Here is a 23,573-nt window from a genome sequence, read left to right as displayed (position 1 = left end):
ACACCCGCCTCCTTTCCACCATATACGATCACAATTCGAAGCTCCTTGCGTCTTTTTCGGGTATGTACTTGCGCTCAGAATCTACTTGAAAAATATAATTTGATATTCGATTCGATAATATTATCAGATATATACTCGATTTTGTAATATTTGGTTTATTTGATAGTTGCAGTTTGGGTCTCGTGGATAAAATTCCTGATGTAAAATTCCTGATTTTTCATGTGATCATCTTTCTTTTTCTTGTTAGTTCTCCTTGTTTCAAAATAAATTAAATAATAATAAATAACAACAAATTATAATAATAAACTGAATTTATTTTAAAATTCCTGATTTTTCTCCGAAATTATGGATGCTTCCTGTTAAACATCTGCTAATAGAGATGCGTCGAAGTCATCGAAAACTTGTTCCGTACAGGTTTAGATGTTGTTTTGTGTTTGTTGTGTAGTTTTAGCATGTGTTTTCGACATTCTTGGGACAGTTTGCAGTGCACATGACTTCATCGCTATATAAATGTTTTCCGATCATCAAAACATGATAACGTTAGGAAAAGGCGTAGGCGTTTACTACATACTTCTACACTTTTTACGCTTCTCGTAATGTCTTCTATAATTCTACTCTATGTTTTCTCATAAATCTTCTATTCTACTCTCCTTATAAATTGTTCCTCTTCTTCCCTTATTAAACTCATTTCTTTACGAGTTCTAATAATAATAATAATAGTAATAATAATAATAATAATAATAATAATAATAATAATAATAATAATAATAATAATAATAATAATAATAATAATAATAATAATAATAATAATAATAATAATAATAATAATAATAATAATAATACCTTCATTATATTATATAGATGTGTGTCCTCTTCATTCATTGTTTTCTATCTATTTCCAGACGTGACAATAAAGGGTGCGAATGAACTCTTGAGTTTCCCGGTAAATTGCCGTTCTCACTTGATTATTTGGGTCCTACAAAGATTGGAATGGTTGAAATTACTTCAATTCTCACTTGGTTCTGATCACGCACATGACTTCATCACTATATAAATAATATATTTGATTATTTACTATATTATATTTATATTATATATTATTATTAGTATGAGTGGGGTGGGTATAGTGTAGCGGTTAGAGATTCCGCTTCCTGCACGATTGATAGGAGGTTCGAATCCGCCCTAGTGCTCACCAAGCCCTTCATCCTTGCGGGGTCCGGATAAATTGGTACCAGACTTGTCTGGGAGGATAAGAACACTGACTTGACAACCACCGCAAGTCATTTTAGAGGCCAGTTACACGTTCGTAAACCTCAAACGATTCTGAATTGAAGTGAACGTGGGGACGGATCCCAAGCGGATTGCTGAACGCCAGGAACTTTGTCCTTTATCCTTTATGAAGAAAGCCTATCCTATAGGAGATTGTTAAATTTGGTGCCGTACCAAAAAAGAAAAGATACAATTTTTATAATCAGAGAAATTGAAAGGGTTGGTTCAGCTGTTGGAGCAAGAAAAACCCGAAACGAAGAGAGGTGATGAAGTTCCTAGCAAAGGTAGATTTTTTTCCAAGCAAAGATAGATTTTTTCCAAGCAAAGGTAGATTCTTAATGGTAATTTAGAGATAAAAATGAACGTGGTGGTGCATCCCAAGTGGATTGATTAACGACAGACACTTTATTACTTTGTTGGACTGACATCCAGGTTCATCCTGCTCTTTCCACGATTTATTTCAGATTTCTTTTCGATTTATTTCAACCTAACCTTGTTTTCTATGTTTTGTTGGAAAAAAAAGCACAAAGTTGCTAGAAAATCTTGCTGTCGTTGTTAACGATATGTAATTATTCAAAATTTTTCTATTATTGTAATTATTCAATATTTTCAAAACTCTCCTGTGACAAGAGCAATCTCCAGATATTGCGAGGAGATTGTAAGGGGTTAAATCAGTCCTCCTTGCACTCTTGGGGCAACTGGTGCGTTCCACCGGATTTCCATATCAGAAGCATTGCATAGACTGACATCCTGGTTCATTTGGTTTGGAAACACCTCAATTTTACCTACATACGTATGTCAGCGATCCGAAACTGTTTTATTCTACCGCGAACATAATATGCCACTACAACTATACTGTAGCACTGTGAAGCTCCATGGCCTCTTTCTGTCTGGAATTTGATCGTTGTCTAAAGTTTCAGTAAGGTAAACAGTAAACAACGCAAAAGTTCAAACCTTCCTCAGCACAACTATGACCGGTAAACAAACATTTCTTCATTGCAGTGTACTTTAATCACTTTGGGCGGCCAGGAACGCCCTGTGGGCGGAGTCTATGAATACTGCAAAATTTGTCTTTTCGCTACAATTTCCGTCAACGTTCTCATCTCACAGAACTTAGAATGTGACTCATTCCACTTTTGCCCTCTCATTTTCGATTACTTTTGGGCTGAGGAGAACTTCTGTGAGATTAAATTAGCATGCTAGGCATAGGCAAGAATTCAGAGCATGAGTCTACGGCAAAACACACAACTGCTCGGATGGAAAACACAATATTTAGATGAACTCTTCTGCAATAATTGCTCTTCTATGTATATTTTCCTGACTTTATGACCGTAAAACCCATCATTCGTAGTGTTTTTGGGCTAGGATCTTATCTTAGGATGGCCAAGGTGTTCAGTTCAGTTTCTCCTTTGTGCCCTCCATTACCTTGCAAAGGTCCTATCATTCTATCATTACTATCATTACTTAAAGGCATCATTATCATTATCCTATCATTACTTAAAGGCATCACTCCACGAATCTGAGGTGTTACGGATTTCAGTGGAGTATTCGTATACGGGATCGTAGATTAAAGAGAGGGGGATGATTCCGCCCATTTCTTCCTAATTTCCGTAAAAAAAGCCCGAAAGATACGGCTTCGAGCGTTTCGGCGCGCTATTTTCTACAAGGAGTTCGATTGGAGCGCGCCAGTCGTGTGCACACGCTGCGCTTATTTATAGATTTTTTGTCTAGCGCTTTTATGACTTTTTTTGTCAGCTAACAAATACCATAAGATGGAACAGTGAAGTTTTTGATGTAAGAAGAAGATGTCAAGATTGGAAATAGGGTTCTGTGATACTGAAGTCCAAAACTAGACCTAGGATTGAAGACAGTACACCACGAAACTCAGTATTTATGTCGGAATCTATCCAGGAATACATATACGATTAGGGTTTATGAACGAATCTCTATAAGAGCCATTTAGAGTAGAGTTAAAACGACATGAAGAGCGTTGTGGTTACGGTGTGGTAAGCGGTTGCGCTCGAAGCGGCGCGGTGGTAGCAAGGATCCTCTTTCGATCCTTACCGGCTACGCTCCACCGCAACCATAAGCACTTCGAGCGAGTGGAGTGATTGAATGAGTTACTGACGCTGTCTGTCCGCTCGCTGTCAGTCTTGGTGCGGCGTATGCGGTGCTTCTGTAGAGGTGACACGTCATTAGGAGCGTCGTAGGCGGATCTGGTGCTATTTTCCATGCTGTACCTCTGGATGATCACGAAGAGTTGAGCGTAACACTTATACTCGTCAATACATCCCTAACCTTAGAATTCATGGAGTAATCCTAATATCCTCATTTTTGTGAAAAGCTCCTTTTAAACGTGACCACTTCTCTTACCACTAAAAACTTCAAATCAACTAGCGTCAATTAAGAAAGGAATGAAGAAATGGGACCTTAGGTACCCATCCATCCGATACTCAATAAAAGTTAAGATCTCTCTCTCTCTCTAGTATCTCAGGTAAACTTCTCGTGTTACTTTTCACCGCTATCACTGTGCTATTGCTGAATGCTTTCGGTTAATCGTTGGATTTACTGTGGCGAAACTGTACTGTAAAGGGAACAAAAAATGGGACCTTATGGACCCATCTATCCGGTACCTCGTAAACGTAACTACATACTCTAACCTTTCGCAAAAAAATCGAAATGAGACGAATACTAAAATTATTTAATTATTTTATTACTATTATTTATTATCACTAAATTATTACTCCTTTTTTTACTATTTATTATTATTTAATTATTATTTCTAAATCATTAGATCATTTATTATCTTAATTTATTAAGTTATATTTTGCTTTATAATTCATTTTCTAAATAAGTAAGTAGGTTATATTTCATTTTATATGAGCTGTTTCGGGAATCTTCTAAAACCTAAAAGAAGCGTATCAATCGTTGTTCCTTATAAGGAAGTAGGAGAACATAAAAAAAAACAAAAAAAAACAGTCCTTAGATATCTTGGTATTACTCAGAGAACAGTTCATAATAATCCATATGTACGGTATTCTGGAATATTCGTCTTTTTTTCTGCTTTTTTCTCGGTAGCTTGATTAATTTTGCTCCTATCATTAGCCACGGTTATTAATTGACTCGAGGAGATGAGATCTGTCAGCGAGGTATCATTTCAACTCTGAAAAATTCCTTTAAAAAAAGAATTTACTCTCTAATGATGTTCTCTTAGTTGAGAAATATGCTTGATTACTGTTCTAGACATAAGAATTATAAGCTGGGAAGGAATTTTCTTCTCCTTCTTCTTTTTCTTCTTCTTGTTCTTGTTCTTCTTATTATTATTATTGGAACACGACAGCTTACATGTACCACAGGTCCGGTGAAGTAATAGAATTTTCGTATGGCGGCTGTGGTCGCTCATAATTGAATTATGCTGTAGGTCTCCTCTTCTAACTTTTATTTGCCTCATAGAAGAAAACATTTCGATTTCTGTGTAGGCGAAGAAGGAGAGCAGTAAAAGTTCAAGGTTACATCTCTAAGTGTAACCAGTTCTTGAGTCCGAATTTTAACATTTTCCAAGTATCTCAACTACGGAAAGACATTCAATTAAAAATTGTTGAAAATGTTTTCCAGAATGATAGGAGTTAGTACTTGTCATCTTCGGTATTAATGAGAGCATCAGTATACTGTATATTACTAGCCTATACATAATAGTAGTACTAGTACAGTATATTACTTTGAGACAAGAATCCAAAAAAATGTTAGTAAAATTTTAGTTTTCTAAACCTCCTTTGATATAGGTATAGCATGTTACCAATTTTGCGTGTTTCTTCTTCATGGGTAAGATGGAACCGATGCGCATAATCCCAAAATTATCTATTAAAATGAAGAATTAGTTGTTCCCAATCAATTTGTTCTTCCCCTATATCTAACTCTTCTAGAAATCCATAGATATGACGTGGATATGAAATTTTTTGCAGAAAATGTCGAAAGATTTTATTTCTACATTTCTAATATCATGTTAGAGGATAAATGATAAAGTTTTTGGCGTTAATCAATCCGCTTGGGATGCGCCTCCACGTTCACTTCAATTCGGCATCGCTTGAGGTTCACGAACGTGTATCTGGCCTATACAATGAATTGCGGTGGCTACCCGATGTGTCAAGTCAGTGCTTTTATCCTCCCAGACAAGTCTGGTACCAATTTATCGACCCCGGAAGGATGAAAGGCTTGGTGAGCACTCGGGCGGATTCGAACCTCCGATCGATCGTTCAGACAGCGGAACCTCTTACCGCTACACTACACCCTCCCATATCATAGTTCTTGGAGTAGATATTTTTAGGACTATGCTTAGATCTTACGCAGACAACTTTACTGAGATTACTACAGTATCAGGAGAGTGTGTCCTGTTACCTACCCTCTACGTCTTTACCGTGCATAGCGGAATGTAGCGCTGCCGGTAAGAGGTTTGGTCATTGTGAGTCCACGGTCTGGCTGTTCGAAACCGCTCCAGAGCCAACCAAAACTTATGATCCCTCTGTGGTAGACATCTTGGTACCAGATTTGTCTGGAGTGGATAAAAACACTGATTTGATTCATTGTCGCCCGTAAGTGATTGCATAGGTTGCGCACGCGTTCACAAATAAAATAAATAAATAAATTCAGAATTAAAGTTGGACGCGTAGGCCGATTGATCAGCCGATTCATCAGCTCCGTGCACATTATCTTTCACTCTTTTTATCGTTATGATCGGTCTAATTCTTCTTGTGCTCCAGAAATCGTCCAACAAAACTGGAAGACTAATCTCTGGATACTTTTTTTCCACAAAGGAAAGTATCCTAATGACATCAGATTCTACACAGACCTATTTTTGATGCTTTAACAGATTTTCAGCTGTCACACCGTCAATACTTGCTTTCTACTTGCTTTTGCATTATTACTCGTAATTTAATATTTATAAATTGTTTACGAACATTCTTTGTTGATGTCAACGATGCTATTTCTGTAGTATTCCGCCATACTAGGCCAGGATCGTTGTGGGCATGTGGTGAGTGGTAAAAGAGGGAGAGAAGAGTGCCACTTTTGTGAACGAAATAAAAAAAAAACTGGCGTACTCCTACTTTTTACCAGTGGTTGAAGATCAGGGATCAGCAATTTACTAACAAAAATAAAATGAAGTGAAGGAAATGTGAGTTTTTGTGTTGAAAACAGTTGGGGAAGGTTCCAGGAGAGATAAAGTGTGCAATATGAAGAGAGCAAGTGGCAGGTGTGGCGCCATAGGTAAGAGGCTCCACTGTGTCTGCATTATCGACCGGAGGTTCGAATCCGCTCGAAGGCCAACCAAACCTTTTATCGTTAGAGGTCGATAGATTGATTCCAGACTTCTCGGGAAGGAGAAAAACACTGACTTATGGATACGTGGACCTACAGATCGCCCCGCAAGTCATTATATAGGCAGGCTACAACTTCATAACCTCAAACGATTCTGAAATTGAGTAAACGGGGAGGCGATCTTCAAACGGATTCATTAACGGCAGACAACTTATCCTTTATCCTTTATGGTGAGAGCTGATCCAGTTTGAGAAAATCCAATTTGGTGTCTTCCCGAAAGAGAAAGGATCTACTTTTATAACCAGGACAATTGGAAGGGTTGCTTAAGCCGTTGGAGCAGGACGAACCCGAAACGAAGAAAGGTGATGAAGTTCCAAGCAGAGTCAGATTTTCCGATCGATCTCCAAACTTTTCCGATTTTTCCGCCTGCGAAATCTATAGAAAAAATCGATGCGACAATTGCATAGAACCTATGATATTATTGTTATTTAAGGAATAAAGCATAATGCATTGATCCAATGTTTTACTGACTTCGACATCAACTCAGAATCGTAAACATTTTATGAACTGGATTGAACTATGCGACTTCTGTAGCAATTTATTTAATTACTTATTTAGTATTTATTTGACTGTTTGATGAATTTTTAGCGAGACTCGCTCGACGATTCGGGAAACCGAGTTGATGTATCCTGAGCGAAATCCACGCTTTCGCGCATATTTCCGTGATTATTTTTGTTCGTATCTTTATTTATTTATTTTTTATTTATGTCTTTTTGAGGCTACGACATGACAGAATTACACTCCTGGTCGGATATAATGCACTTTATAATAATTTTTGTTTTTAGCGATTTATTATAGCAAAGAGTCGTATAACTTTGAATCAGGTGAAATTATAGATTGCATTATTCCCCAATAGCTTTATTGTATCACCTTAATATATTGGATACATATTATTAATAAATTTATATATCTAGACTTGATTTTTCTAGTTTTAGTTGTCTATAAAAACTTATTTATTTACTATTACCTGTTTTTATTTATTTGTCTCCGGAATTCTTATTGATTTATAGGCCTTAAAAGAGCGTTCCAAAAGCCTTCATAGTGGCTCGATTATCTTTTGAATTTAGAAGTTCTCATCATCAAATATGTATGTTGAGTGATGGTTTTAACTTGTGGTCATCTCTTTTCTATTTCCCTTTTCTTACTTTTCTTTTTTCTATTTTATTTCTTTTTATTCTTACTATTCATTTTCAGATTATTACTATTATTATTATATATCATTCTTATTATATATTTGTTTATTTTATTCTTATTATATAGTTATTATTACTAGTATTATTATATATTATTCTTATTTCCTACTATTATTATATATTTATTATTACTACTACTATTATTATATATTATTCTCATTCTTTTTTTTGATGGGAAATTGTGATTGTACATACGATCCTAACTAATAGTAGGACTGTAACCTTAAATGAAACCTCTGAGAGAGCTATGTATTTGCCGGGACAAATGTGAGTTAATTTCCTCAATTTCACACAACAGGTCTTATTGTTATTATGTTTTTAACTCACACATACATAATTACAAACAAATGCAATAACATTACGATGCATCCTCGATTCATTTTCATTATTATTGAAGCACTATCCTTCCATAAATTCTACGACGTCTAGGTTCTAGGATAAGCTAAAGGCCAGTTTTTTTTTTCACACAATTAAATTTTTACTCATAATTTACTTCTCATTACAACTATTGTGATCGCTCTTGTTAATTTCATTTAATTTTATTTTTTTAAAGTTAAAGGATAAAGTTTTTGGCGTTAATCAATGCGCTTGGGGTGCTCCCCCACGTTTACTTCAATTCAGAATCCTTTGAGGTTTACGAACGTGTAACTGGCCTATACAATGACTTGCGGGGGCTAGCCGATGGGTCAAGTCAGTGTTTTTATCCTCCCAGACAAGTCTGGTACCAATTTATCGGCCCCGGAGGGATGAAAGGCTTGGTGAGCACTAGGGCGGATTCGAACCTCGGATCGATCGTGCAGGAAGCGGAACCTCTAACCGCTACACTACACCCGCCTCTTTATTTATTTATTTTAATTTAATGCAATTTATTCACCTGTTTTTAAATGTATCCACATAATCGGTGCCGCAAAATGTCGAAAGATCATTTCTATGCGTTATAAAGAAATTGAGAGATCGCTAATCCGATGGATTGACTAATCCTTCACAGCCTGAAAGATTAAAGAGGTGTGTAGTCCACACCCTCAAACACCTCGTCATTTATAAGATTTTAGCTATACAGTTACTAAAATCGTTGCTCACAGTGGTACATTCTTTTTTTAAGATTAACTTAAATTTTTAAATTTTAATAAAATAAATTGTTAATTGAAACCAATTAATTAAAAAAAAACAATTCAAATTAATAATTTTAGAGGAAATTATTGAAATGAAATCAAAAGTAAAGATTTAAAGCAGAAAGCCCACCTCTCCATGTTCTACGATCCCGTATACGAATACTCCACCTGTAATCCATGCCACCTCAGATTCGTGGGGCGATGCTCCCAAAGGGATTTCCCAACGTTGTGAATTTTACCATCTAAACTTATGTTATTCAGACTGGTATTGGCATATTATTGATAAGCTGAGGTCAGAGATCGCAGTTACTGGCAATCATTCTAGTCGATACTATCACCTCTTAAAAGCTGTTTCACTAACTCTCCAATCCTCACGTTACTTATAGGTGATGTATTAGTCTCTGGCGTATCAATCCGCTTCGGATACGCCCACGCGTTTTACTGGAATTCGTAATCGTTGAGGTTTTGGAACGCGTGTTGCCCTATAGAATGACTTGCGGGGTCAGCTAATGATCAAGTCAGTGTTTTTATCCTCCCAGACAAGTCTGGTACCAATTTATCGGTACCCTGGAGGGATGAAAGACTTGGTTTGCACTAGGGCGGTTTCGAACTATCGACAGTGTGACTGCAACGGACCTCTAACCGACTGCGCTATACTCGCCTTGATGGTGATGCCTCGTGGCGTATTTTCGTCTAACAACGCGCTCTCAGTTTTGTACTTATGGATAGGGCTCAACTTCGCTATATTGAAATAAATTTTATATTAATTACGCTACATTATAAGTACGTTATTTGGTATCGCGCAAGATCGTACACAACCTTACAGTTGGTTTGTGAGCACGTGGGAATGAGAGGAAGAGAAGAATAATATGAGAGAAACAAAGAAAACACTTCAACTTTTTTTTCACTTCGATTCCTTTAATTACTTTACAAACCACAAATTAAAGTCGGCGGTAGATACTAGGCTAAGCTTATTCCCCTCGATACTTTTACAAACATGTCTTTTTTGAAACCTAATACGCGTAACGTAGTGAGTGCAAGCTACAGGATGTTAAAATTTCTGTCAATGACAAGCAAGAGAAATTTCTTTTTCAATGTGAAGAAAGAACAGAATGAAAGAATAAGTGTGGTAGGAATGGCGTGGGCAGAATTCACAAGTCCGTTACGGAAGCTATGGACCAAGTGGAGAGCCACAAAACCCGGTACCTGCCTGTTTTCTGACCCCAATATTTCTTCCAGTGCTCTTCTATGCAGCGAAGACGTGGACACGCAACGCTCTCGAATCCAGAAAGCTGTTTACTACCAACAGAGCCCTTGAGAAATTCTTTCTAAAGTCCAAGCGACGCACACAACACCTAGCCGGTCTTCACAGCTCCGACTTAAGAGAAATGTTCTCTTTCTGCGAGACCCAGGGAAATACCTATCTCAAATTCTAAGGTCACATTGTGGGGAGAGTCGACAGTAATTGGACTAAAAGAACGTTAGAGTGGATCAAAAGAGATGCTGGACGCCCTCAAGGGAGACCACTAACGAGATACGCCGACGTTTTCCCTGCAAGCGCGGGCCAGCTGAGAGCTCAGCTGGATGCGGCTCAAGGACCTAACTTGATTATAAAGGAGTTTGTGTGAACATTTCCGGATATTAGTGTTTGCCCTGCGAGGTTTTTTTTCCTGTTCCGGTCTTTATATTTCAAGAATTTTTGAATAAAACAATAGGTGTGGAGGTCCTGAGATGAAGTCAATGTCAGTAATGATTACAACATATCACTCTTTTATATGCCATACATGAGTTGTATGGTAGTTTTTTCTCTTTATTTGCTTTTAACCGATAATATGCGCTCAATTTGTAATATTCTCTATATTTCTATAGCAACTTGCTGCAATTCGCTCTTAACTCCTTTCTTTTTATTCCCTTTTTTTTTTTTTTTTTTTTTTTTTTTTTTTTTTTTTTTTTTTTTTTTTTTTTTTTTTTTTTTTGTTTGGGGGGGGGGGGGGGGGGGGGGGGGGGGGGGGTTTTTTTTTTTGTTTTTTTTTTTTTTTTTTTTTTTACCCCTAGATTTCCCCAAAAAAAAAAAATGAACCTTCCCGAATGAATAGCGCGGTATGTTCACTACGTTAACATTTTTGTTGGGTTTTTGGCGACCGCGCACGCGAACGTTGCGCGCGGCGTAAGCTGCCTTGCGGAGGGGAGGGGCATAGATGGTTCTAAGGGGTCGTACGAGTTGATCGTTGAGGTTCGTATTCGTAATCGTTGAGGTTTTTTTTTCGGAAATCGTGTTGGCCTATACAATGACTTCCGGAAGCTAGCCGATGTGCCAAGTCAGTGTTTTTATCCTTCCAGACAAGTCTAACACCAATTTATCGACCCAGGGTGAAGGGTGAAACGCTTGGTTTGTTTTAGAGCAGTTTCGAACCATCGGCCGTGTGGCTGCAGCGGAACTTTAACCACATGCGCCACACCCTAACTTCAACTTACAAATTAAGGAAATTAATGAAACCACTAAATAACACTTTGATTATATATAACAAACATATAATAACATTTTTATTATACATATACAATTGAGTGCTGGAAGATATTTTGCCACAATAGTTTTTTTGATATTATATATATCGATATTTTACTATTTTATTATTATTATTATTTTATTATCTCATTTTTTGATGTATTTGATATTTTGCAAAAAAAATCACATATTTAGGCGTGACCAAACGATGCATGTCACATTGTCAGCAAATTTTATATCGACAAATGTTAATAAATGAGTAGTCTAAAACGTCAGTCGAAGACAAACAATTAAAAAGTGGACATCAATTTTCTATGCTAATTATGTGTTATTTTTCTTGCATTTATATATAGTACAGACTTATTGATATCTATTCGCAAAATAACAGGGTGAAAGAATCTAATACCAATGCTAATAGGCATATTTTTGGTTTTTTTTTAAATAGACTAAATAGAATAGATTACAAATATCACGATTACAAAATAGACTAAATAGAATAAATTACATATTTTGTCAAGGAATTTAGTGGAACCAGTGTTGTTAGGGATGTTTTATTTTTTATTCATTTTTTTATTTCCTTATCATCATTTTTCTATTATTTTTTGATTTTTCAAATTTTTCTTTACAACTACGACATATTCTTGGATTGAATATTATGAATATAATTTTTAGGTGCACAAAAAGCTTGTTCTCTCAGAGAAAAAAAACTACGGATAGATTTTTGAGAGGAGGTTTTTATTTTTGAGAGGGAATTTTATTTTTTGAGAGAGAATTTTTATTTTTGAGAGGGAATTTTTCAACGAGGACACTGAAAAGGGCATTCATTTCCGCACTGTGAATTCGTCATTTAGAGAACAGAAGGCAAAACTCATTAAAATACAATTACTGAAGGATTACCCAGTAACAGAGTGGTGGAACCAGTACGCTCTATCATCACTTCAAAAGCTTAGAATTATAAATTATTCTACGCCGTTTATGCGTCACGCATGTTGTGAGCATTAGTTGATTAAATTAGTTTTTTTTTCCCCTTGAAAAGCTACTTCCTACTCAAAAATAGCAATATTTGTTGAAATAATTTCAATAATTTGAACGGTACGTCAAAATCGAAATCATTTCTAAGCGTCGCCGGCCAAAATGAAAAATCTAAGCTTAATGATGTTTTGATAATTTGAGAATTTCCATAAACAATGGTGTTATTTTCATTAGAGAATACCGTAGGGACAGTTGTACATAATTTAAATATTTCAAATGATGATACCATCTTTCATTCTACTAAAATCGTATCGTAGTGATACCTAATAGAGAAATACGAGCGTTTTACTTGTCATTCGTATATTCCAATATTCGGATATTTAATATTTATTTGTTCATTAATATTTACTACTTATTTTTTAATTTACTATTAATTTATTTATCAGCATTTGTTGTGTGTTTTATATATTATATATTATTATTATTTTATATTATTATATTACATATTATATTATTATAGATATTATGTTATTTTTTTTGTGTGGACTACATCTCCATGTCCTAAAAGTCATTTATTTATTAATACCTATTGTATATTACATGTATTACATATTATTATTATTATTTTATGTTATTACATTAAATATTATATTATTATAGATATTATATAATTTATATATTGTGGACTACATCTTCATGCCTTAAAGCTGCTATTAATCTTTGGGAATTTTCGAGCACAGATCACTGATTTCTTCTGGAACGTATAAAACACGAACATTTTGTTAGAATCTTAAAATATCCATGGCTTATCCAGTAAATCTCTCCTATGTTCTCTCTATTGTAACATCGAAGATTTCTCTTCTCAGGATTCTGATTCTGATCTGATCTTATTCTTAATTTGATGAATTTTCTTAATTTTCGAACCGTCGGGAAGTGTTTGGTATCCTTTGATATCCTTTGGGTTCAACAGAGGTGCGAGCACGCATTCGAACGTTCTCTTGTCTTGGAATCTCGGCATATATCTGTCTATGTTTTCTAATAATGTCTTTGTTTTCTAGTAGTTTCTAAAAACACGAAACGTTAGGCAAATAAAAGTTCGTTTATTAAAAAATAAATAAAATAAAAGCCTTGTAGGTACACTAATAGAGAACACAGAGGTGCAAGCGCTTTTTTTTGCAGAGTAATTGATGAGCTGACAAATAGTCATAGGTGAATTGGACCATGTCCCCCGCCGAAAGGTTTTTCCGCAGTGAAACTTTCGTAGGATATCGATGATGGGACGCTGATGGGATGGTTAAAGACATAATTTTAATCCCCATTTAGTTAAGAACAAGTATTTATAAAGGGATTAACATTGTATAACAAGGCGATTAGTCCCTTGTATTCCCTGCGAGCTCTTCGGTTCCACTCCTAAAATATTTCCAGAATTGCAGAATCGCGGAATATTCCGTAGAACGCCCTACTGAACGTTTATTTCGGAACGTTGCAGGTGTATTAGAAATACATGCCAATGATAATATCATAGAAATATATACCATATCATAACATGAAGATAGCAGTTTTGAGAAAGTGTTGCTTGGAATTTTTGCATGACTAGTCGGGAAAACTGTCAGATCAGTATCTGATCTAGACATGAGAAAATAACCATATCAATCTTTATGTCTAGGGCATACACTGACCACGTGAGCCAGAGAATCAGCCGTCCAAATGAGGTTTGAATAGATAAAAAGGGGCTAGAAGTTGTGCTAATCGAAAAACCTTAATCAATGGTGGACCGGAATGAAAAAGAAATTCAACAGCACTGATAATACGGTAGCACTGACGGGTATATTCCGGGAGGCGTACGGGTTCTTTCTGGTTTGGTTCCTCCGTGATATCGTTTTTAGCTTTTTTGTAATCACCTCCAAAATTCGGGGACAGACGTCATACAACACCTCGGTGGGGTGTTCGGAAAGAAACAATTTGGGGAAGTTGGTGTTCAATCAACAATGTTCATAGACTACGCCATGAGAATTTAAGAAAAAGATCCTTTCCATCTCGCAAACCATTGAGATAAGAAAGAAAAATAACAGAGAAAATCACGTCGGAATTTTAAAGGCAAGGAAATGAAAGAGTTGAAAATCCATTTGGAAAAAAAAGTCGGATTTTCTTTGAAATTTAATTCAACGGATGGATTAGAGGATGGAAACAATGTGGGTTGGGGTGGGTGTAGCGCAGTCGGTAAGAGGTTCCATCTGTCTGCACTACTGTCGTAGGTTCGAATCCACCCTAGTGCTAAATAAATCTTTCATGAATTGGGGATTAACAAGAGCTGGAGGAGGAGATGGTATGAGGGAGCAAATACAAAAGAAAATTCCATGTTATAAGTAAAAAAAAGTAGTAAGTTACGAGTATTACACTAATTACTGTAATATCATCTAACACTATTTTCACTTTGCACACTATCTACAGTATACGGTGTACTGTATACCGTTCTGAGGTTCTGAAGTTGAGTCCTAACACAAAAAAAAAAACACGTAGAGAGAAGAAATGCAGAAAAACGACAATATGACGACCGAATCAAAATATATTGGCACGTCAGCCCAACACACGACCCAGTTATTTTTATTTATTTATTTATTTATTTATTTATTTATTTATTCTCTACCTATCTATTCCTTTATCCATCCGATTATTTCTTTTTATTTGGGATTAAAAACTCTAATCGGAACAATTAGTGAAACCTAAATTATTCTCTTTTGATTAAATATCCAGAATATGCAGTAATTATTCACATTCTGGATTTTACACACATCTACTGCTTGTTCGTGAAAGTTCTACGCCACTGTTGTGCGGACTTTTTTCCGTTCTACCTGTTTTCTTGTCTCCTTCTTTTTCATCGTTCTTTCCTTTATTTTCCATAACAAAAAGCAAAACAAACGCGTACACATTTTCTCCTTTTTCTGTCCATTAAAATATCCCAAAATCATGTAGTTAAATACGACACTTTTTTTTTACTACAGTACATTGCATTACTGCTCTACCTCTTTTTTTTCACAGCGGTACACTGTCCTGCTATCTCTTTTCCACTTTCATCAAGCTATCAAGATAATTAAACTCTCCTGTCATAATTAAATTGTAATTAAACTCTCTTGTTTTTGTCACATTTTTCATATTCGTTTAATCTCACAGGTTTCTCTCCGAGAACTTCCCAAGTTTCGAGCGCTTAGTACAGATACATGTACCTATTTACGAGCTTCTGTGGATTTTTTTTTCGAAAGTTGGACTAGTTTTCTTCATTTGTAATAGCGAGAGCAGTAAAACGCTTTTCATCTAAACTGGTTGCGGGTATACAAGATCAGCGAAATATTATCGGGTGAAAACGACACCGAGCACTGTGCAATTACGTACGAGGCTGTCCACGAAGTGGCGCGGTGAATGTAGCGGTTAGAACGACGACGTGGAAACATCGCGAAATGCGATGTTGCTGGCGAGAAGTCCCCACTCGATCCTAATTGTAACGTAAAATGCAGTTTAAAGGCAGCACACCACGAATCTGGGGTGGTGCGGATTTCAGGTGGAATATCCGTAGTCGGGGTCGTAAATTATGGAGACCGAGGTGTTTCCGCTCATCTCTCCCTGAATCACAGCAAGCAGCCGCCCCCTGAATGCTGTTCTGTCTCCTAGCCTAGCCAACCTTCAAGACGACTGCTTAGTCTTAGACATAGTCGTGGCGACTGGAGAAAACCGGCAGTACTTCGCCCTTCTATCTGCTCTTTGTGATAGGTAAGGGATTATAACCCTAAGGCAAAAGTCAAGCCACTGCGAACTCGACGCCAGGAGGCCGAACCAGCTGGAGAGAAGCACCGTTACTCCAATGGCACTTAAAATATAATATGTAAATGGAAACTACTAGAACCAATGTTTTTGTGGTTTTTCCAACAGTATACCAAAGTGTTTTTCTGCAATTCCAGGAAAAATGCGTAGAAAACAAAATGCAGAAATGCGGAGAGGCGAAGGGCGTAAATATACAAGAGTAATGACAATGTCGGCAACTTTCTATGTCTAGACAGATAATAAAATTTGAAAAATAATTCAATTAATTTGTTGCTATTTATTTTAATTCACTAATTTAATAATAAACTCAATAGGAATTAGTTCATATTTTGCGGGCAAACCATACACGAATCGATCACATTAGTAGTGGTGCACGACATCTTAAAGGCATCACCCCACGAATCTGAGGTGGTACGGAAAAAAACGGTCCCGAAGATGCGGTGTGTGCACACGGCTGGCGCGCTCCAATCGAACTCGTTGTAGACAATAGCGCGCCGGAACGCTCGAAGCCGTATCTCCAGGGCCGTTTTTTACGGCGATCAGGAAGAAATGGACGGAATCACCCCCGTCTCCATAATCTACGATACGAATACTCCACCTGAAACTCACACCACCTCAGATTCGTGGGGTGATGTCTTTAAGTTCATTACTCTTTACTAAAGACTTTATGCTGAATTCTTACTAATTATTTTAATCCTGTTTTTTTTCTTCTTGGAAGAATTTCTCTCTTAGCCAATGCGTCCCAAAGAGATTCGCTCAGAATCGTTATTTGAATATTCGAATATCAGTTGGTCTGACTGCCACATATCCAGGATTGCTTCAAACAACGCGTTTTTGTTGCACATAAACGTCCAGGCTTTCATTATTGCCATCGCTTGTGTCCCTAATAAAAGACATTTCTGAGTTACATCGTCTTCTAGAGCAAACAAACATAGCATTCGAAATGAAGCACTTTTTTGTGTTGTAAGTTTTTTATTCCAAATAAGGCATTTCTTTTAGTTTTTTTTTGTAGCTTTTTAATGAATTAAAATTCTATTTCTTATCATCCTACCAAGTGCTTTACGAAATTTTAACTGCGTAAATAATGAAAACCTCTTCGAAAATTTTGCTCTTTTTTATAGAATTTTTTTTTGCCCAAAAGAACTGTTTAAAGCACATTTTTCTCTCTCTTCCAAATGTATTGAAGTATGGTTAGACTACCTCTGGAAGCCTACATGAAATTTTTAGGTTTTCCAATGTTTTTGAGAAAGCTCTGTGATGTTCTTGAGCCGCAATAGTAATGGTTCGGGGTCAAAAATGTCCACGACTACTTCAACCGGACAAACTTGTACCTCTTAAGTGTGCACTAAAGGATAACGGATAAAGTGTCTGGCGTAATCAATCCGCTTGGGATGCGCCCCACGTTCACTTCAATTCAGAATCGTTTGAGGTTTACGAACGTGTAACTGGCCTACAGAATGACTTACGGGGGCTAGCCGATGGGTCCAGTCAGTGTTTTTATCCTCTCAGACAACTCTGTTACCAATTTATCGAACCCGGAGGAATGAAAGGTTTGGTGAGCTTTAGGGCGGATTCGAACCTCCGATCGATCGTGCAGTCACAGCGGAACCTCTAACCGGCTGCGCTACACCGCTCCAGCGGCCAGTAACACAATTTCAGTTCGTTGTTGTGACATCTTGCATACCGCATTTTTGTGCTGGAGTACAAATTAAAATTAAAATAGTGAACATAAACCACCAGTTGAAACCGCAATGAAAAGCGTTGGGCACGGATTGATGGGATTAGAGGTGAGAGCGACTCGGTACCATGCAGTATAAAAACACGGTAGGGGTAGCCCCGTTGTTCGAATTTCTTCACGATTCCGTTTAAAGGAAAATTTTGATATTTTTCGCGTTTTCCGCAAAAAAAAAAGAAGAAGCCGGACAAACTCTCGGACGTGATCGAGAAGAACATGATACTAATAGCATTCAGTCGAGCAATTCGAAGATCAACGGCAGCACAAATTAAATAATTGATTCAGGACTATGTTCAGCTGCTTACTATTTATTCCTCTCTCTTTTCATCCAGCATTCATTCGAGAAACCTCCTAAAAAGTTTGGAACCATGAAACACTTTTCTCACTCTCTTATTTTTTTCTCATACGGGATAAAACGTAGATTAGCTGGCATGCTGCTCATTTTTTTACCCTTCGTTAGTTTTCGTTAGTAGATGGAGTCTTCTCTTCTGAAATACATATATTTTTTTTTTGAATTCGTTCTACTCCCTGATTTATTTTTTACTCTTCGATACTGTTCGTGTAAGTTACCGAGTATCTCCTCTAGCATAAAATCTCTGATCTCCTCTATCTTAAGATTTGTTCCTTGTTGACGTATTTACTATAACAAGCAAGTTTCACCGTAATTTTTCAGAATAACCAATAGTTGCAGGTAATAAGCGACAACAATGGCCGGGCACACTTCCACTTTTATGAGATGCCTACTTGTAAAGGTTGGAGAAGAAATTCAGCCTTTTCTTTACTAATCTAACTAGTTTCATGTTTAGTTTGCTGTCTTAGCTGTATGCTCCGCGTACCCATACCTTCTCGATCCTGATTACGAACTATCGTGAGTTTAAAGTGTATGAACAAATGCAATGGACTTCGTTACTACATACAGTCGGTTCAAAACGACATGAAGCACCGGCAGTTAAAGGCAACATCCCTCAAATCTGAGGTGGTACGAATTTCAGGTGGAGTATTCGTATACGGCATCGTAGATTATGGAGAGAAGATTGATTCTGTCCATTTATTCCTAAACGCCGCAAAAAACGGCCCGGAAGATACGGATTCGAGCGTTCCGGTGCGATATTTTCTACAACGAGTACGATTGGAGCGCATCAGCCTTGTGCACGCGCTGTATCTTCCGGACCGTTTTTTACGGCAATCAGGAAGAAATGGACGGAATCACCCCCTTCTCCATAACCTACTATGCCGTATACGAGTACTCCACCTGAAATCCGTACCACCTCAGATTCGTGGGGTGATGCCTTTAAGTAAGCGTCTGCGCTCGAAGCGGTGCGGCGGAGACAACGGTTGGAATCGAGGTGGGACGGTGGCGAACTGCGGAGATGAGTGGCGATAGCGATGGATCCTTACACGATCCCAACCGCTACGCTCCAGGGCGCCGCTTCGAGCACAACCGATTACGCAACTGTCCGTTCTTCATGTCGTTTTGACCCAACTATAATTACGGGCACAGAAGTAAACCGTGACATGACTACTTCGAAGACAAATGACATTTTACGTCGGATTGGTGTGCCGGGGGTAAAATATAGTTGGGCGGGGAGAGAGGCATTCTGACGCGACAGAATCGAACTGGTTTCCTACTGTATTTTAGCCGGAGCTGGATTTCGGTTAAAAATTAGGGGAAATCAAAAGATCCTCTTTTTTATGTTTACACTTCATCGATGGCAGAAATAAAGAACTAGAATACAGGACAGGTATAGTTACGAGTTCATGCAAAAAGAGAAAATGGACATCTCTGCAGTCAAAAACTTGATTTTGAACAAAAATTAATTGTAGAAAAATATTTTCAGTGATGTTATAGTCAGTAAGCGAGCGTTTGATCGCCTAGAAGGGAACGAATTCGGTCTTCTTAAGAGAGCCCTTAACAAGCGTGCTTTCGACAGGTTAGTTGCTACTATTTATTGTTATAAACTACATATATGACCTACTCAAACCAGCAACCCTTCAGGCTAGATATGGCCGATTTCGGATTACGAAGAAAGCGTGCATTCGATAGAATAGCACGTGCTGAATTTGGACTCACTGGTCTCCGCAGAAAGCGATCATCCGATCTGTCAACATCAAATGAAGAATTTGGACTGAGAAGAAGACGTGCACTTGATCGTATTGGTGGATCGGAATTTGGATTGATCAAGCGATCAGTCGATCCACATCTTAGCCGTGGTTCGTTTCTGTTCATTTCAACTAAATTAACACAAGGTTTCCAGAAAAAAAAGACAATTCTTGAGATCCTGGAGTTTTCCAGACTAGAAATCAAGTTTTCATAAGGCACGACTTCCATAGATATGGATTATCTCGCCACACTCTCGTAGCCTCTGTGTACTCGACCGTATACAGTACTCCATGGACTATTACTCAGTCTTTATCCCGTAAAAAGTCAAGAAAAATACACTTGTGTATCAATCCACCTGGGATGGATCCAACGGAACGCGTTTTACTGCAATTCGTAAACGTTGAGAGTTTTTTGGAAAGCGCCTTGGCAGATGCAGTTTCTTGCCACTGATCAAGCCATTGTTTTTATCCGCCGGGACAAGTCTGGTACCAATTTATCGATCCCGGAGGGATGAAAGGCTCAATTGGCAAGAGCGGTTCGGAACCATTGGTCGTGTGGCTACAACGGACCTCAAACCGATTGGGCCACATCAAACTCAGTACATTAATACTTGAGAAAAATTTTTTCTTTTTTTTTTCTTGACTGTTTATCAAATTTTTGATTCATAATGTAGGTACGGGGGCGGGTGTGGCGCAGTCGATTAGAGGTCCGTTGTAGCCACACGGTCGAGGGTTCGAAACCGCCCTAGCGCAAACCAAGCCTTTCATCCCTCCGGGGTCGATAAATTGGTACCAGACTTGTCTGGGAGGATAAAAACACTGACTTGATCGTCGGCTGGCCCCCGCAAGTCATTGTAAAGGCCAACACGCGTTCCAAAACCTCACTGATTACGAATTCCAGTAAAACGCGTTGGCGCATCCCGAGTGGATTGATACGCCAGTGACTTTATCCTTTATCCTAATGTAGGTACAAGAAATGCAGCTGTGAATGAAAAGCCGAAGAACTTATATAGAGAGTAACAGGGTAATACGCAAATTTGATAAGATTCGTTTTTCGCAAAAAAAACTCTACACATAACTAAGTTTTCACCCCATACATACAGTGACAATGTACTGATATCTGCATTTTTTACCACGATATCTCAGATATTTTATTGAGGGAGGAAGTTGAACAATAATCTCCTCACTAACAATAACTATAATTAAACAAATCAACAACTTAATCATAATACAAACGAGAGAGTATAGACCCTCCAAGATTTCAATAAGAATTTAAATACTGGATTTAGCAAGTATCTGGACCGTATATTTCTTAACAACAAACATATTCTGAGATTCTTTCGTGCTTTCATGGATTTCGGAGTCAGGTTTTCAGGGTCAGGTTTTGGTATCAGGCTTACATAAGAGGATAAATATACTGATTTCAATAATTGTTTTCTTTAATAGAGTCGGACACGAGGTTATTATAATCTTTTATTCGTGGCTAACGTTTCGGCAATATCGCCTTCTTCAGAGCCTGAAAGGGGTTAATCCGATAAACGCCTTATTCGCCCAACAAAGAAAGTCTTACGTTAACCGTTGGGCCTCATAGCTAATAGTAGAAGATAACGTCGTACCTTAGGATCAGCTGACTGTCCTGCCACTGCTAGATACCTGTTGTGAGGTGACTAGCGCAATCAAATATCAGCCTTAAATGAGGCGCGAGTTCCCGCGTAATGGAGAGGCATTCCTCCTTGCGATTATACTGATTTCGTACATCTGGTAGCCTTGCAAGTTACTCTATACTGTATATGTATACTGTCGATTCCGCCTTAGTGCAAACCAAGCCTTTCATCCCCTCCGGGGTCAACAAATTGGTAGCAGACTTGTCTGGGAGGATAGAAGCCCTGACTTGACACATCGGCTAGCTACCGGAAGTCATTGTATGGTCCAGTTTCACGTTCAAAAACCTAAAAAGATTCTGAAGTGAGCGTGATGGCTGATCCCGAGCGGATTGATTAACGTCATGCACCTCGTCCAGTATCCTTTTATTTTTCCTAAGCAGATATGTATTGGAATTTTCCAGAAGAGCTCATCAACGACCTTGCTGATTCCATCGTGTCGCTACACGAAGACAGTGCACTGCATGGACCGAAGCTGGTAGTGTTTCCTGTACCGACTGAAGAACGAGAATCGAATAGATAAGTGTCGTGAGAGAAGCACTACTGCTTCTGCACGCAAATTATCTACTTTCTTTCTGATTCAGCTTTTCAGCTGTTAATTCTCATTAGAACTCTTCACAACAGGAGCTATAGGTGTGGATCTCACGACTAATTTCAAGTATCTTTGATTCGCTAAATGATCTCAATTTGTCATAATAATGTCATCTCATTATATTTCATCATCGATTGATAACATCGATTGTAATTCTTGATCTCTTCAACTCTCTAATTTCGGCTACTTAATTGCTGAACGTCTATCATTTATCGCGAATTAACAGAAACAGTGGTTTAGCCAAAAAGTGTGGTTTCGCTTCGAGCTGTTTGTCTTGTCACTGCTCCTTTTTTATATAGATTCCTGTGTGCGAATGAAGCTTTATTGTTGTTTTGCTTTTAGTCATAAAAAAAACGTTTAGGTCTTGTTTGTAGTTGAAAGAAGGTTGTCACTGATTTTTCTACACTGATGTAAATTTCTCATAATTTTTAATAATTTGTTGAACAGTTGTAATTGAAAACGGTGTACTTTTTGAATATGAGCAAAAAAAAACGCACACGATAGATTTGCAGCTTCAATCGCCAGTTGGTTAATCGGGGCAAAGATCAGTGAATGATGAGGTAAGAATGTATTTTACTCATAATGAAGTATAGTCGGGCCGAAACGTCGCGAGTGTAGTTGCGGTGCATTTGCGTCCAATACGCTCCTAACCGCTACGCTCCACCGCACCGCATTGAGAGAGGCCGCGTACGCAATTGCGTACGTGATTAATGTCGTTCTGACCTGACTATAGTTCCATTTAATTGCACCTCATCAGTTGCATAAAAATTGCTGAAACATCCTGGAAATGAAGGATTAGTATTTTAAAGAAGTAGGAATACACTATGTTTACCAATAAACCGCAGCTCCGCCGTGCAGTCGTACATGAAGATTTGTTCTGATCGCTTGAAAAGGGTTAAATGCATTGAGTAGTAAACATTCTAGTCATCACAAGATATGCCACACTTGAAATTTTCAAATTTTCAAATTTTTTCAATTTTCTTGAAATATTGTTAGGAACGCTTTGTCACGGGTGGGATTCTCCGGAAAAGGCATGATGAGCTACATCTGAAGGCCTCAGCGCACCATTTGAACTCGCGGTGTACTGATCGATCAATCAGGATGCAGTTCCTAGGATATAACAGCATCTGATCTACTAAAAACATTTCTAGCAGTACAAAATGTTACTTGTCAGAACTACCGTAGAAGACACATGGGGTGCGTGTCATGTTTAACACAATTCAACGAATCGATATAATCCACTG

General features: G+C 37.7%; 2 protein-coding genes across 2 annotated transcripts; one reads left to right on the top strand and one right to left on the bottom strand.

Annotated features, from left to right (window-relative positions):
• Nucleotides 1-684: 684 nt before the first annotated feature.
• On the bottom strand, nt 685-3,502 carry RB195_007360 (uncharacterized protein; the record flags this gene model as incomplete). Its single annotated transcript, XM_064180941.1, has 2 exons — nt 685-843; nt 3,398-3,502. The coding sequence occupies 2 exons, from the start codon at nt 3,500-3,502 to the stop codon at nt 685-687; spliced, it is 264 nt and encodes an 87-aa protein (XP_064037772.1).
• A 15,181-nt stretch (nt 3,503-18,683) lies between these two features.
• Nucleotides 18,684-22,260, top strand: RB195_007359 (uncharacterized protein; the record flags this gene model as incomplete). Its single annotated transcript, XM_013439980.2, has 5 exons — nt 18,684-18,728; nt 18,783-18,844; nt 19,815-19,907; nt 19,973-20,187; nt 22,142-22,260. 5 exons carry the CDS (start codon nt 18,684-18,686, stop codon nt 22,258-22,260), a joined length of 534 nt encoding a protein of 177 aa, XP_013295434.2.
• Nucleotides 22,261-23,573: the final 1,313 nt, after the last annotated feature.

Source organism: Necator americanus, chromosome I (genome assembly GCF_031761385.1).
Source record: "Necator americanus strain Aroian chromosome I, whole genome shotgun sequence".
Lineage (NCBI taxonomy): Eukaryota > Metazoa > Nematoda > Chromadorea > Rhabditida > Ancylostomatidae > Necator > Necator americanus.
The sequence above is the reverse complement of the archived record's forward strand: the minus strand, read 5'-3'. Positions and strand labels throughout refer to the sequence as shown.